Genomic DNA, 17,305 nt, shown 5'->3' with positions numbered 1-17,305 from the left:
TAATGATTAGTTACAGATTCTAAATTGTATATGTATTTGCCATTACAGTTATGACCTTTCTTAAGTAAGCGAGTCAAGCATTCCATTCAATTCCTTATATTAAACTAAATAATGAATCTTCTACCATTGCAGCGTATCTTTCAGACCCAAATGAATTGACGGTTAATAGTCTCCTCCAACAAGATGACTCAAGTTCCTATTTATTTCGTGATTGTGTTGCCAATCAAATCTATTCGGATATAACGTCTGTCAGATCGTTGGCTTCAATTGGTATTGGATCGACTGATGGACGAAAAATTGTGATACGCCGAGTGCCGCAAACACCCACCGATTTGTTGAATATTGTAAATCCACCGACTCCGCAGTAAGTACTTATATATTATTTAAAAATTTAAATAGGGTTTTATAGAAAGTTTTAAACGATGTATTATAATTTTGGGCCCTTCTCTTAACTTATGGATTTTTTTTTTATCTATGTATGCTAATTTAATTTCGATTAGGATATTTTTTAATCATTTTTAAGAACGTTGCATTACTATACTATTAGCACATTTTGGGAATTCTTAATTACTATAAACGATTTCATTCAATTACAATACAAGAAATAGATAACTATTTTAGGCCTGGTTGAGGTGTGAAAACTTCTTTAATTGACTTTTTAATTTAAATGCCTTCTTCACACCGAGGAAACTAGAACAAACTAGAAATATTTCTATCGATATGATAATAACAAGCATAACGAAGCAGAGTAGCAAATAATCAAAAACTAATCACTTATAAACTTTTTAGCACAATTTGAAAATAATTTGCCGTTTTAAAATAATAAAGGTAACTTAAACATTCAGTATCATAGTAGATGTGTTTTATTATACAAGCCAAACTTGAACTTTTTGTATTATTCCCATCATCAATGGTATATATATATAGGTATACTGATCTCATCATTCCATTTGTAACACTTCGAAATTTCTATCTACTATCCTAAAAGATTTATACACCCAGAGAAAAATTGATACCAAACCAATTTCAGTGCCAAAGCAACACCGTATGGTAACAAAGCAATACTGTGTGGTACGGATGAAATACAAAACGATAAGTACCTTTTGGTACTAGACATATAACCGAACTTACTCTACTTTAATATTACCGAACTTTATACTTTAATTTAACCGAACTTACTATACTTTAATTGGTTATGACAGAACATTTGTCCTATTAGCTGAACGTAGAAAAGCATTACCAGCGCCTCGATCTTCTGCCCTCCCTCTATAATCTCTGGCACCAATATTCGAAGTGTCTCTCTCGACACTTGATCTTTCCATCGGGCTCTTGGTCGTCCAGGTTTGCGTGTACCATCGTGATCGCCTTCAAAAAGACTTCTTCGCTTGAACTTCTTCATTCATTCTGACAACATGACCTAGCCAACGCAACCGTTGTATTTTGATACGTTTAACTATGATTAAGTGACTATTTAATCATAATTAACATACGACGCCTATACTCTCCATCAATGCAAACTGGTCCAGAAATTTTACGAAGAATCTTTCTCTCAAACACACCCAGTACTGCGTCGTCTGCTTTCACAAGTACCCATGCCTTGGAAGCATAAAACAACACGGGTAGTCTCACTTTCTTGTATAGTGTAATCTCCGTCTGTCAAGAGGTGACCTTTTTTCTAAACTGCTGCTAAATCCAAAGTAGCATCCGTTTACCAGTATTATTCTTCGCTTTATCTCAAAACTGGTGTCATTCGTTTCGGTTACGGCGGTGCCTAGGTAAATAAAATTGCTGACTTTATCAAAGTTGCGGTTCCCAACTTTCTCCATTTTCTTTATCTGCTCGGTTGTACAAGGCGTTTTGGCATTTGAAACCATCCATTTCGTCTTATCTCCATTTGCTGCCAGATCCATTTTCACTGACTCTCTTTCGATTCTTTCCAAGGCTGCAGTGACTACCTCCGGTGACCGACCCATGATATCGATGTCGTCGGCTAGACGAGTAGCTTGTGTTGTCTTGTGAGTAGTGTGTCATATCTATTCACATCTCCATCTCGTATAATTACTTGTCTGAAACCTCGATTGGTATTGAATGGTTCATAGAGATTCTTTCCTATTCTTACTGAGGAACGTGTATCAGCAAATATCATCCTGCAGAGTCTTATTAATTTTGCAGGGATACCAAACTCAGTCATGGCTTGAAATACCTTTGAACGTATAGGGATAACGAAAGCGGCTTTGAAGTCAATAAAGAGATGGTAGGTGTTGATTTGTCCTTCTCGGGTCTTTTCCAGGATTTGGCGTACTGTGATACTGGTCTAGGGTGTATTTAGCAGGTCTAAAGCCGCATTGATAGGGCCCAATTTTCTCATTGACTTTAAGTTTTAATCTTTCACACAGTACGCTCGAGAGTAACTTGTATGCGATGGGGAGGAGACTTATTCCTCTGTAGTTGGCACATTCCGTCTTGTCTCTTTTCTTGTGTACGGGCCATAGTATGCTGAGGTTCCAATCATCGGGTATGCGTTCTTTTAGCCAGATTGCGCAGATAAGCTATTGCATACGCCATATTAGCGTGTCACCTCCGGTCTTAAATAGTTCAGCGGGCAACCCGTCGGCTCCTGTTGTTCTTTAATCAGGTTCAGTTGCTTGGACCTCATTCTGACTTGGAGGTAAACATTCTTTACCATCATCAGGGATTGGTTATTCGGTTTCCTTTGCTCTATATGCCGCATTCTTGGCTTCAGTAGCATTTCGACACTCTTGGTCGTACCATGGGTTTCTTGGGGAGGCTTCTGGTACCCAAGTACAGATTTCGCGCCATTTTCCATGGAGTGTGTAATGGATTGCCACTGTGCCGTTATATCATTAGGACAAGGCGTGTTTTCATCACGCAGTTGGGTATGCCATTGCCATTGTTGTGTTTGCAGCTTTTCAATGTCCGGCTTCCGTGCAGTGTCAGTTCGTACTTTCCTCGGTTCAAACATTTTTATACCCTCCACCATAGATTGGGGGTATACAAATTTCGTCATTCTGTTTGTAACGCCACGAAATATGCGTCTAATACCACATCAAGTATATATATACTTGATCGTCGTGACATTTTAAGTCAAACTAGCCGTGTCCGTCCGTCCGCCTGTCTGTCGAAAGCACGCTAACTTATGAAGAAGTAAAGCTAGCCGCTTGAAATTTTGCACAAATACTTCTTATTAGTGTAGGCCGGGCCAAAATCGGTCCATGTTTTGATATAGCTGCTATATAAACCGATCTTGGGTCTTGACTTCTCGAGCCTCTAGAGGGCGCAATTCTCGTCCGATTTGACTGAAATTTTGCACGTAGTGTTTTGATATCACTTCCAAAATCTGTGATAAGAATGGTGCAAATCGGTACATAACTTGATATAGCGGCCATGTAAACTGATCTGGGATCTTGACTTCATGAGCCTCTATAGAGCGCAATTCTCATCCGATTTGGCACAAATTTTTTACAATGGCTTCTCCCATGGCCTTCAACATACGTGTGCAATATAGTCTGAATGGATCTATAGCTTGATACAGCTCTCATATAAACCGATCTCCCGATTTTGCTTCTTGAGCCCCTCCGTCCTTATTCAATATTCTTTGTTTGCCTGAAAAGAAATACTGCACAAAGAACTCGGCAGATGCGATCCATGGTGGAGGGTATATAAGATTCGGCCCGGCCAAACTTAGTACGCTCTTACTTGTTACTATTCCTTTGTAATGTAATGTCATAACGACGATAAGCATAAATATTTTTTCAGACAGCCATGAGCTATATAATCCCAAACCGCCCGACTGTCGCAGATCTGGGATCTGGGAAAGGATCTACCACTTTGCCGTTGCTGTCTAGAATATACGTCTCAGTCATTGTGTCTGATGTAGCGGATGTGAACATTCGCAAGTTGTTGGGCTTTTTAAAGCACTGTGGATGATTCAACGGTAGGAACACTGTTCCTGTGGTATCACAATGGACGAAAACGTTCAAGTGAATCTGAGGGGTGATTGTCACCTAAAGCTAACCTATTGGCAGGTCTGCCAAACGTGACAATTTAACGTCATTTAGACGATTTTTCGAACAAAAGTTGGCCTTTTGCTGCTTGACGAATTTGGCGTAAGATCCCTTTACTTTTTGAAGATTTTTTTTTTAATTTTTCGGATCACATAAGGAAAATTTTAGTTAAATTTTGTGCTTGGAGAATATGTTATTAAATTCTTACCTCTAGAGATTTCATTGATACTTTATGTTTAATGAAACTAAAATTGAAATGTTGTCTTTGGATAGAGGTCTTCTACCCACGAAAAATCGCGAAGTCTAAATGAAAATGTCGATTTTTAAGTATGAAGATTTTATGACGTTTTTTTAGAAAAATTGACGATTTTTCCTCAGATTTGACGATTTTTCAGGAAAAAGACATGACAGCACTGTCTATTGGTAACAATTCGTGTAAGCTACACTGTACATTTCTCATTCGAGTTGAGGAGAGCATATATTTCGGTTCGGTACAAATGCCTGGTACTTGTTGAATAAATTTAACTAACAAATAAATTGGAAGCTATTTAAATTGGTATGAAAAAAATAATATTTGACCAATCACACACTTAAGTCAAAGCAAGAGACTAAAGCAGGCACGTGATAGAAAAAATTTATTTGCGGGAAAATGGTTTCTTCTGGTGGGCGCCACCATAAAATGCTTCGTTAACAACAAATGAAAATTAACAAAGTATTTAAACTCACAAATGCTCCCAGGCCGGAGCAGTTAACAATCGAAATTTATGCGTACCAAATTATTGAAGAAAACAATTAACACTTTTCCCAAACCGACCTGGCAATAGAACACAATTTCGAAGACCAGAGAAATAAATGAACGCCTTATAACTTATCGATGGTGGTTATAACAACGGAGGCGTTTTACGATCTCGATACTAAGACACATTTTCAGTTAGCATCAAACGATCGATCGGGACGGGCGGCTTTTTATTTTAATGGCGAGGAGAATATTCGAAATTCGCATCGTGGTTTAAAGTTTTTTTTTTTTTTTTGATTTTAAAACGAAGAAAATTGTGTGAACAGAAAAGTTAAAACTATACCACTTCTAAAGAATGGCATTCAATAAGGATAACGCAAAAAGAAGATAATCTTATGACACAAGAATTAAAGAATAAACAAGTTTTTGGATTAAACACTGATTTGTCATATTTGGAAAAATGACCCCTAGGTACGATGTGGATGGAATGTCCTCCAAACATTCGGAACAATCATATATGCACTACCAGCGCATCGCCAAAGTGTAAGTGAAATTGGCATGTAAGGGAAACAATTCAAAATCACGTGATTCACACCAACGGCGATTGCAGTGGTTTTTCTTTGACTATCGATCATCTCATCCTTCTATTAATATGTGTAATTATTTAAGCTATTTTTAGAAAAACAAACGATTTAAACTGTTCCACGTTTAAACACCTTTAGCATTTTAAATGTAAAAAATGCCTTTAAAATCAGTTACTTAACGATATAATCGATACTGATTGTCAATACATGCTGTTTGGATAAAAAGTTTACTCTTCCAATTTGAGGGAACTTAAGTGATGATTGATAATGAGGGACAAGATCGATGCTGATCAACAATGAATTTAATACATATTGTATTGGAATAATATGTACTACGGTGCTAATTGTGCTAATGTCCAGTTTTAATGCCAAATAAAGTAAATTAAATGGCAATTATATAAGGACGAATTATCCATGGTGATCGCGTGATGATCTTCACAAATGGACTCTTCATTGAATTACTTATTATTCCCATCACCAAGGGATGGGGTTAATACTAATCTAGTCATTCCGTTTTTAACACATCATCCGTCCGTCTATACTTCCGTCGAAATCACGATAGCGCTGGAAAGAATGAAGATATCAGCTTGAATTTTCGCACAGATACTTCTTACAGATGATTTGACATCGTAATTGTAATCTGGAATGGCTGAGATTATGCACGGAATGTTTTATTATGACTTTCAACAACTGTGCCAAGTACGGTCCAAATCAGTTTATAACCTGATATAGCTCCCATAGAAACCCATCTACCGATTTTCCATCTTGAGCCCTTGAAAACCGAAATGGTTGTTGTTGTTGTAGCAGTGTGTTATACACTGAAGCGGCAGTCCTTAGCGATGAAGAACTCCATCGGGTCAATACGGAACATACATCATACGATTTGGCTGAAATTTTGCACGGAGTGTTTTGTTATCACTTTCAACAACCGTGCCAAGTACGGCCCGAATCGGTCTATAACCTGATATAGCTCCCATATAAACCGATTTGCCGATTAGTCTTCTACGACCCTTAGAAGCTTCAATTTGTGTTTATTTGGCTGAAATTTGGTATATTCAATTATGTTGAATTGTGTACATTTAGCAGAACCCATGTATTTTACTTGTCTTTTCACTCAATAAAGGTTTTTTTTACCTACCACCGTAGGATAGGTTCGTTCCTACAAAGTATATATTCCCGACCCTACAAAGTATATATATTTCGGATCGTCTTAAAATTCTAAAACGATTTAACGATGTCCGTGTGTCTGTTGTAATCACTCTACAGCCTTTAAAAATTGAGATATTGAGCTGAAATTTGGCACAGATAGTCTTTTTGATGCTCGCTGGTTAAGTTCTTGATCGGGTCAACTCGGACCATATTTGGATATAGATGCTATATAGACCGATCTGCCGATAAAGGGTCTAATGCCCATAAATGTTTTTTTTCGAATTCGCTGAAATTAGAAACAGTGAGTAGTTTTAGGCCTCCCAACATAGGACCCAAATATGGTTCAGATCGGACTATATTTAGATATAGCTGTCATATAGACCGATCTGCCAATAAGGGGTCTGAAGCCCATAAAAGCTTAATTTATTACCCGATTTCGCTGCAATTTGAAACGGTGGTTTATTTTAAGCCTCCCGACAACCGACCCAAATATGGTTCAGATCGGACTACATTTAGATATAGCTGCAATATAGACCGATCTCCCAATAAAGAGTCCGGAGCCCATAAAACCTTTACAGATATACTTATAGATATTATGGTGGAACGCAGAGAAGAAGAAGTGCAAAGCAAAAATCTTGCAAGAGGTATAACTGTTGCAGACGAAAAACGTCAACCCTGAGAAGACATGGATCTGACTGTTCACTAGAATTACCAAGATAGGTCAATATGAGGAAGGTTTATTTTTTAACTGATTTCGCTGAAATTAGAAACAGTGAGAAGTTTTAGGCCACCCAACATAGGACCCAAATACAATTCAGATCGGACTATATTTAGATGTAGCTGTCATATAGACCGATCTGTCGATAAGGGGTCTGAAGCCCATAAAAGATTTATTTTTTAACCGATTTCGTTGATTTATGAAACAGTGAGTTGTTTTGAGCCTCCCGACATCCTAAATAACACTAAAGTTTAATAAGGTTGTGTTTATCGTCCACGCAATAATGTTGAATATACTGATATGTTAGAGACTTCAATAGTAATACAGGTGACTTCAATAGTAATATCCTGGTTGAAAATACTCTTACAAATTCCACTTGGACTCGTTTTGACTATCACAACTGTTCCTACACATTTAACAAGCACAACTTTAAGTCTTCTTGATCTGTTTTTCGTGAGCCAGTTATCTATTTATTTATTTATTTTATTTATTTATTTATTTATTTATTTATTTATTTATTTGATGAATACCTACACAACAAGATAAAAAATCTTATAATTATAGTGCAGGCTTATAAGAACAGTCATATATCCTTTGAAAAAAATAATAATAAAAATAATATAAAAATTTTAAGGAAATATAAAAGAAATGTAAAAAAATTTTTTGAATATTAATGATGGAAATACAAATTATTGAGAAAAATAATAAATTACAATAGTTTTCACTTTAAGGAAGAAGTTAACAATGTTTAAAAGGAGAGAAAAACAATTTTTGAATAATTAGTTACTAAGAAGAATAAAAAGTCTTTTCTTAAAGTCTGACGCGTTGCTGATGTTTTGGATTTCGTGGGGAATGGTATTCCAAAGACGTATGGTACTCGTATAAAATTGCCATTTAGATACTAGACTCCTTCTTCGAAAAGGTACAAGTTTTCTACCCCTTCTAGATCGGGCGAATACTAATTTGTCGTAGAGGAAATTGGGTGTTTGTGTCACAATGATCTTATGCAGGAATTGTAGAGATCTGATTCTGAGTAAATTGTCAAAACTACAGCCATAAAGGGAATTCGCCATGGTGGAAATATGTTGATTTCTTCTTACACCATAGACATACCGAATAATGCTGTTAAAAACTACATTCAATTTCCGTTGGCTTAGTGAATCGCAGTTCGCAAACAGTTCACAGCCATAGATCAAACCAGGAATTAGAAACATCTTCGCTAATAGAGTCCGAACCTCAATAGGTGTATAAGAGTGTGTGATCCACAGTGTACGCAGCTTTGCATATGTCTGCCCTGCTATAGCATTCACATGATTAGACCAAGTCAATGAGCTATTAAAAATTACACCTAAATTCTTCGCACTAGACACAATATCAATCTTCTGACGATTTATAGTGACATCCAAGTCTCGTAGAGTAAATCTTTTACTCTTGTGAAAAACAATAATTTTCGATTTATGAGGATTCAGAAATAAACCATTTGCTGTGGCCCAGTTATAAACACGTGAAAGGTCCTGGTTGAGTTTTGTAACGCATTCACCAATATCATCAACAGAACCGCTAAGAAACAACTGAACGTCATCAGCATACATGATGATCTGACTGTGGACTAGCTGGCTTGGAAGATCGTTTGCGTAAAGTGAAAAAAGAAGCGGACCTATTATAGAGCCTTGGGGAACCCCCTTGGGCACTATTATTGACTCTGATATGGCATCTCCTACGTACACTGACTGCTGCCGATTACTGAGATACGATTGAAAAAGCTTTATAGAAGTATCACTGAACTTGAAGAATCTTCTGAGCTTCATATATAGATTACGATGATCAACCGAGTCGAAAGCCTTTGAATGGTCAAGAAGGACGAGAAAACTAACATTACCATCATCAATTTTACTCCTTATCGATTCCGAAACTTCAACTAATGCACTAACGCAACTATAATGGGCTCGAAAACCCGGTTTGTCTATCAGATAACAGCGATTCCCTTTGGAGATATTCAGACATTTGTCTATGTAAAATCTTTTCGAAAACTTTCGAGAGGTAGCATAATATCGAAATCGGACGAAAATCGCCATTGGATTTAGGGATAGGAATTATCTTTGATCGTTTCCAGATACTCGGATATCTACTGGAGATTAGAATTGAGTTAAAGAGATGAGTAAAATAAGGTAGTAGGTAAGGAATCAGTATTTTAATAAATCTTGGGTCAATACCATCAAGACCAATGGCATTAGACTTCACTGACATAAGACTATGTATAACTTCATCGTGCGATACACATCTAAACTCAAAACTGCAGTCAACATGTGTGTTGTCCACTACCCTATTAGTGACTTGATAGAAAGTGGTGTCTATATCCAAGGTCGGAATATTAACAAAAGATCTATTCAATTCGTTGATATCTCCATGGTAGGTAGAAATCGCCTTGGATCTGCTTCTGGATTTTCCAAACACGATTTAATATTTCTAACATATGACTGCAATGTTAAAAAACTAAAACCTATCGTGATTTTAAAAATATTAATTTTGTTGCACTAAATCGACACTTTTCTGGAATACATTGGGATTATTTATCAACTACCGACGGTCGATGAACAATTACATTCTCTTCAAAATGGGATAAAATCAATATATAACTGTTGTATTCCTATAAAATCAAATCCCTTCTTACACAGTCAATTCAAATCTGCCAGGAAGACTGCTTCAAAACAAATCAACATAGCAAAAGCGACCTATTTTTAAAATAAATTTCAAACTGCTGTAGACACCAAATGCTAATGGAGGGAAATTCGTAACATTGGAATCGGAGATAAAACGGAACATCTAAACAATTCGCATGTTGACTTGAATGAGCTTAACGAACGTTTCGTTAATATTGAACCTGTGGAACCAATTTCGGACATATATGAACAGCTGTGCACTCCATCCATTGAGAATCCATTTACTTTCCGCTGTGTAGATGGGAATGAGGGTTTCGAAAGCATTCAGAAAATTAAATCCAATGCTATGGGATTAGATGAAATCGATCCACCTTTTCTGAGGCTATCACTACCTGATTCAATAAACTACATAACTTACATTTTCCAATCTATATTGACTAAATCGATTTTTTTCTACTGAGTGGAAAATCGCAAAGATTTCACCTATTCCTAAAGCAAATAGAGAGTACCGCCCCATAGCTATACTACCATTCTTGTCTAAAGCTTCAGAACGCATTATGTTCTATTCGATCCACCCTTTCTGAGGCTATCACTACCTGATTTAATAAACTACATAACTTACATTTTCCACTCTATATTGACTAAATCGATTTTTTTCTGCTGAGTGGAAAATCGCAAAGATTTCACCTATTCCTAAAGCAAATAGAGAGTACCGCCCCATAGCTATACTACCATTCTTGTCTAAAGCTTTAGAACGCATTATGTCTGATCAAATTAGTAATTTTCTAACTGAGAATGACTTACCATCTGACAGATAATCTGGATACCGGAAGAAAAGAAGCTGCTCTGTTAGATGTTAGTGAAAACCTTCGGCAAATCATGGATGACAAAATGGTGTCGTTCTTACTTCTTTCGGACCACAGTAAGGCATTTGATACCGTTGATCATCATATTCTGATATTAAAACTGCAAAAACTGTTTAATTTTTCTCATACCGCATGTAAACTTATGCTATCATATATGACACAAAGAGCATAAGCGGTAGTAACTGAAATTCGTTGCTCCAGTCTACTTGAAGTATCCAAAGGCGTTCCCCAAGAATCCATTCTTGGCCCTCTACTGTTCTCCATTTATATAAATGATCTTCCGGATGTTCTAGCTAACTGTAAAACACAAATGTATGCTGCAGCTATATATTGGTACAAAAATAAGCGATATTCAAAAATGTGTATCTGATATAAACTATGATTTGAATCAAGTTTATAACTGGGCAAAAAATAATAAACTTTCCATAAACCCATCAAAGTCGAAACTACTCGTAATTCATAGACGTAAACTAACTATCCTGGATAATTAAATTGTACATCTTAATAACACTTCAATACCACGAGTTGAAACTGCTTATAACTTGGGTTTAACTTTTAACTGCAATTAAACCTGGCCTAATCACATCAGTAAAACTCTTGGCAAAATGTATGAAATGCTGCTTCATCTGTGGGCAGTCCGCCTCTCTACACCATTTCAAATCCGCATGCTGTTTGCAAAACATATCTGATTCCCACTCACCTATATGGCTGCGAAGTTTTCTACAACTGTGATTTTGAAGATAATCGCAGACTTACTGTTGCCTTCAATGACATTACCAGATACATCTTTAAAAGAAAACGTCATGAAAGTGTTTCACAATTTGCGCTACAAGTTTTTAATGTATCCTTTAAAAATGATCTAAATATTAGAAGTCTAATTCTGCTGCACAAAATTATCCAAACGGAAGAACCTGGGTATCTCTTCGCTCATCTTAAATTTGCACGATCTAATAGAGGACTGAAAATTATACCACCGAGAAAAAACTGCCTGAACTCAGAGATATAATTCTTCATTGCTGCAATACGTCTCTGGAACTACATTCCTGCGAACATTCAACGCATAAACAATTTTACAACTTTCAGAAGTGCTTTTCTCATTTTTCCAATAATATTAAAAATTTTAATTTTTTATTTTTAAATATTAAATTATTGTATTATTTAAATTTTAAATCTATTTTTTTTTAATTTTAATATTTTTAATTACAATATATAATGCCTTAATTTTTATAATTTTTTTGTAAACTAGACTTAATTATTGTCTACACATCTATGAAAACAACACTGTCATATATAAGAGCATTTCTTGTTGTGTTGGTATCACAAATAAGATAAATCGTAAATCATCCGCCCCAAGTATGTTTCAGATCAAACTATATTTAGATATAGCTGTCATAATGACCGATCTGCCAATTAAGGGTCAGAAGCCCATAAAAGCTTTATTTATTACCCGATTTCGCTGAAACTTTAAACAGTGAGTTGTTTTGAGCCTCTCGATATACGACCTTAATATGGTTTAGATCGGACTATATTTAGATAAAGCTGTCATATAGACCGATCTCCCGATAAAGGGTCTGAAAACCATAAAAGCTTTATTTATTACCCGATTTCGTTGATTTTTGAAACAGTGAGTAGTTTTAGGCCTCTCAACATAGGACCCAAATATGGTTCAGATCGTACCATATTTTGATATAGCTGCCATATAGACCGAACTGCCGATAAGGGGTCAGAAGCCCATAAAAGCTTTATTTATTACCCGATTTCGCTGAAATTTGAAACAGTGAGTTGTTCTGAGCATCCCGATATCCGACCTAATATGATTCAGATCTGATAATATTTAGATATAGCTGCTATATAGACCGATCTGCCGATAAAGGGTCTGAAGCCCATAAAAGCTTTATTTTTTAACCGATTTCGCTGAAATTTGAAGCAGTGAGTTGTTTTAAGCCACCCGACATCTAACTCAAATATAGTAAATATCGGAATGTATTTAGATATAGCTGTCATATAGACCGATATGCCTATTAAGGGTCAGAAGCTCATAAAATCTTTATTTTTTATCTGACTTCGTCGACATTTGAAAGAGTGAGTTGGTTTAAGCCTCCCGACATCCGACGCACATATGAGTCAGATCAGACTGTATAGATATAGCTGTCATATTGGCTGATCTTCCAACTTAGTGTCTTAATCCCATAAAAGATAGATTTATTGTCTGAAAATATTACTTGTATATGAGTTCTCGGGACCTGAATAAAATATGATCGAGATCAGCCACTACTGTAGTGGAGTTATAATTAATTTTGTCCAGATCGGTCCAGATTTGGTTATAGGTGTCATATAGAACGATCTCTCGATTTAAAGTCATGGCCCTATAAAAAGCGCATTTATTATCCGATTTCGTTGAAATTTGATTTTTCGACATCCGTGTCCTATATGGTTCAGCGATCTGATATAGCGATTGGATATAGCTGCCAAAAAGACCAATAATTTGATCTACAAAATTTAACAATGACTTATATTTATTAGACCACTCAAAATTCGTGCCCTTTTTGAGTACTTATGTTTTCCAATTTTCACCGGATTGTGACGAAATGGGGTTTACATAAATACCCGAGGTGGTGGGTATCCAAAGTTCAGCCCGGCCGAACTTAATGCCTTTTTAAATAACCCTCTGTCTTAAATTTCGGCGAAATCGGGTAATAAATAAAGCGATTCGGTCTATATGACAGCTATATCTAAATATAGTCCGATCAGAACCATATTTAGGTCGGGTGTCAGAAGGCTAAAAATAACTCACTGTTTCAAATTTTAGCGAAATCGGTTAAAAAAATAAAGCTTTTTGGGCTTCAGACCCTTTATCGGGAGATCGGTCTATATGACAGCTATATCTAAATATAGTCCGATCTGTACCATATTTGGGTCAGATGGCCTTCAGACACTTTATCGGTAGATCGGTCTATATGGCAGCTATATCTAAATAAAGTCCGATCAGAACCATATTAAGGTCGGGCGTTGGGAGAACTTAACCTACTCACTGTTTCAAATTTCAGCGAAATCGGGTAATAAAAAATTTTTTTTTTGACTTCAGACCCCTTATCAGCAGATTAGTCTATATGGCACCTATATCTAAATATAGTCCGACTTGAACCACATTTAGGTCGGGTATCAGGAGGCTAAAAATAACCCTCTGTTTCAAATTTTAGCGAAATCGGTTAAAAAATAAAGCTTTTTGGGCTTCAGATCCTTTATCGGGAGATCGGGCTATATGACAGCTATATCTAAATATGGACCGATCTAATCCATAAAACAACCCACTGTTGCAATTTTCAGGGAAATCGGGTAATAAATAAAGCTTTTATGGTCTTCAGAACCTTTATCGAGAGATCGGTCTATATGGTAGCTATATCTTAATATAGTCCGAGCTGAACCATATTTGGGTCAGTTGTAGGGAAGCCTTAAACTACCCACTTTTTTAAAATTTCAGTGAAATCGGATAAAAAACAAAGCATTTATGGGCATTATACCCTTTATCGGCAGATAGGTCTATATAACAGCTATATCCAAATATGGTCCGATTTGGCCCGTTCAAGAACTTAACCAGCGCACAGTGGGCCAAATGGCAAAAAAATTGGAAATAAGTCTACAACTTTTTATCTGTTGATTTTAGCCATACAAAATGTTCTAGACATTTGTAGAGGAGGACATAGGCTTTCAGAAAAGTGCTGTTGTTGGTCCATATCTTTAATACAGGGTGAGCTACAGGGTGTCAAAGTTGACCACTTTTGACTTCTCCAAGCTTCTGGGGGCCATAACTTTTGATCTACTCAACCGATTTACATGATTTAGGACTCTAGAGAAAGAGCTTGACAAGATCTAAAAAACTTATGCATAAAGTACCATGCCATCGTGTACTGTTAAGGAGTTATGAATTGTTTAATTTTAAAATATGAAAATTTGGCCTTGGTTTTTTTCAGTGTTTTTTAAATAACTCCGTCAATTTTAAAGCTATAAACTTCATACTTCACACAAATTATGCCAGCATATGTGTGCATAAAATACAAAAGGAATCACGTGAATATCTTTGGCGGTTTAAAAATGGCATCGTTTTCAATATGAAAAATATTTTTTTTGTCAAAAAATTGCAAAATTTTTCAAAAAAGATACTCCCATTTCCTTTAAGTTTTCGCAAACTTTGGCCATCAAAGCATTATCATTTCTTTCCATTTTCACAAAGTCGAGGTATTAAGAAAAGTTTTAAGTGCTAATTTGGCTAATTTCGATATCAAACAACACCGTTATCTTAAGACCAAAATGGCCAATTTTTTTACTAAACTTCAAAAGTTTCTCACTGGAAAAAAAGTTCCACGGGGATTTTTTCGCTTTTTTTGAACTTAAATGAAAGCTTAAAATGTTCCCAACATTTTAAGGTATGTCTCGCCATATCCTAGCCATAAATGAGATCGTAGCGATCAAAATACTGAAAAAAGTCAATTTTCAAGTAGTGCTATATTCATTGCTAAAAAACAAGTATTACGTCACATTTTATTGCAAAGATGTTAAATAAACTTTTATTTGGTAACACTTCTTCTACAAAACACAAAAAGAATCATGGAAATATCTCTATTCTATTCCATTTTATGGAACCGGCAATAAAAAAGTCAATTTTTCAAAAAAGTCGAATTTCCCAAATTTTGTTTTTGTTGTCCTAATTGCACATGACACACTATAGCCATATTTACGCAACATACCTTATCGTAAAGGAAATTTTCATACCTTTCCAACGATGTATAAAACATTTCTCAACTCGGATTCTATCTACTCTAAAATTCATTTACACTTCATTAAACTCTATATAAAAATGTCTATTTGTGAAATGGAACCTTATATGGGGCCTACACTAAAACATTGATAGATTTGCCCAGGGTTTACAATACAAATGTGTTAGAATAAAAAAAGGTCTCCTGCCAAAGTTTAAAAAAATTGGAATAAAAATATGTGTTTTAGAGCGAAAACACTTCGCATCGGCGTGCGTTTGTATAGTACCTACATCTATTTTTAATGCAAGCTGATGATTTTTGAATAAAAAGTAACCTAGAAATATACCTGCATATATATATATATTTGTGTTAAGATTTGATGCAGACAAATGTTACCTGTTTCGCTATGTCGAATTCCCAGGAAATCCACCGTATCAATGAATGTGAAAAAACCTACCCATAAAAAATTCATTGTCATTTTTTTTAACCAAATTCGAGTCCAGGTAAATAATTATAGAAGAGTAAGTAAAAAGAGGCACTTTGGACCCCTTTTTACGATTGCGTCTGATACCTGAAATGGGTCATTAATTGTGAATATATTGCATAAATATTTGAACAAAATCCAAATTTTCTTCATTATATTTTGTAGAGGCGTAAAGGACATTTATAAGTTATGGAAGTCATACTGAAGTATTCCACTCTTTCGAAAATTGTATGGGACATCAAAAATGATTCCAAATCATACACGGAGTCATTTAAGGAACTTGTTTACACTTTGGACCACATATATGGAATAAGGCTAAATAAAGACGCTTTAGACAAACTTGAAAAATTCTACAAATCATTTGAGAGAAGGTTGCCAGAATGTTCATTCGCAAAAATCAAGTTTTTCAAAATGTATGAGAAGTGGCTGAAATCGGATCTACTTATTGAAATTAAACCGCTGATTCCCGGCCGGCCTAGCAAAGCATACGACGAAGTTACGGAGAAAACCAAAAAGAAAAAACAAGAGGAACTATTGGCGGCACATCCGCCAAATTTAATAAAAGATACGTTCAAAACAGCATTGTTAAAAACACAACCAAAAAATGTTGGACGAATTGTCGATGTTTTACCATTAGCATCTCCGAAAAGGGTAAAGAGAATGGTAGAAAGTATTCCAACTCCAAAATCGACTACAGAATTCACGGAGGAAGATGCACTGGCCCTGATTTTGAACCTAGGCCTCTCAAGAAACAAATACTCAACAATGAGGAAGGCTCTTCGTGAAAAAGGATGGGGTTGTTTACCCTCAAAACATAAATTGTACAACACCAGGACGAAAATGGTGCCATCAAATATATACGTGGACGAATTAAAAGCAAGAGTGAAACTTGCTGATCTTGTTGAAAATACAGCTGTTAGAATTATTTCTAATTTTACTGAAGAACAGTTGAACACATGTAATAATTCCGAAGTGGTTTTGATCAGCAAATGGGGTTGTGATGGATCATCTGGATTTTCCGAATATAAGCAACAAACAGAAATAGATACCAACTTCGCATCAATTTTCATGGCATCATTAGTACCATTGAGAATGAGATTGTACAAGGACCAATCTTCATCATCGAAAGAAAATGCATTTCAAGATATATGGATAAATAGAACACCTGGGTCAAAATATTTATGTCGCCCAATTCGGTTTGAGTATACAAAGGAAGACCGGAACACAACACGATCTTTGGTGAACGAAATAAAGGAAGAAATTGCTGCATTACCCATGATTGTTATAAACCAATTGGGAAGAAATATAAAAGTTTCGTTTCAACTACAA

The 17,305-nt window shown here is 35.7% G+C and overlaps 1 protein-coding gene across 4 annotated transcripts in view; it reads left to right on the top strand.

Annotated features, from left to right (window-relative positions):
* Positions 1–17,305, top strand: part of LOC106085055 (sodium- and chloride-dependent GABA transporter ine) — an 86,609-nt gene that overhangs the window by 32,994 nt on the left and 36,310 nt on the right. For all 4 annotated transcript variants that reach the window (XM_013249084.2, XM_013249082.2, XM_013249079.2 and 1 more), the window contains exon 3: positions 133–364. In XM_013249084.2, coding sequence (XP_013104538.2) covers positions 133–364 — 232 coding nt within the window. The remainder of the gene's footprint in view (positions 1–132; positions 365–17,305) is intronic.

Source organism: Stomoxys calcitrans, chromosome 3 (genome assembly GCF_963082655.1).
Source record: "Stomoxys calcitrans chromosome 3, idStoCalc2.1, whole genome shotgun sequence".
Lineage (NCBI taxonomy): Eukaryota > Metazoa > Arthropoda > Insecta > Diptera > Muscidae > Stomoxys > Stomoxys calcitrans.
The sequence above is the reverse complement of the archived record's forward strand: the minus strand, read 5'-3'. Positions and strand labels throughout refer to the sequence as shown.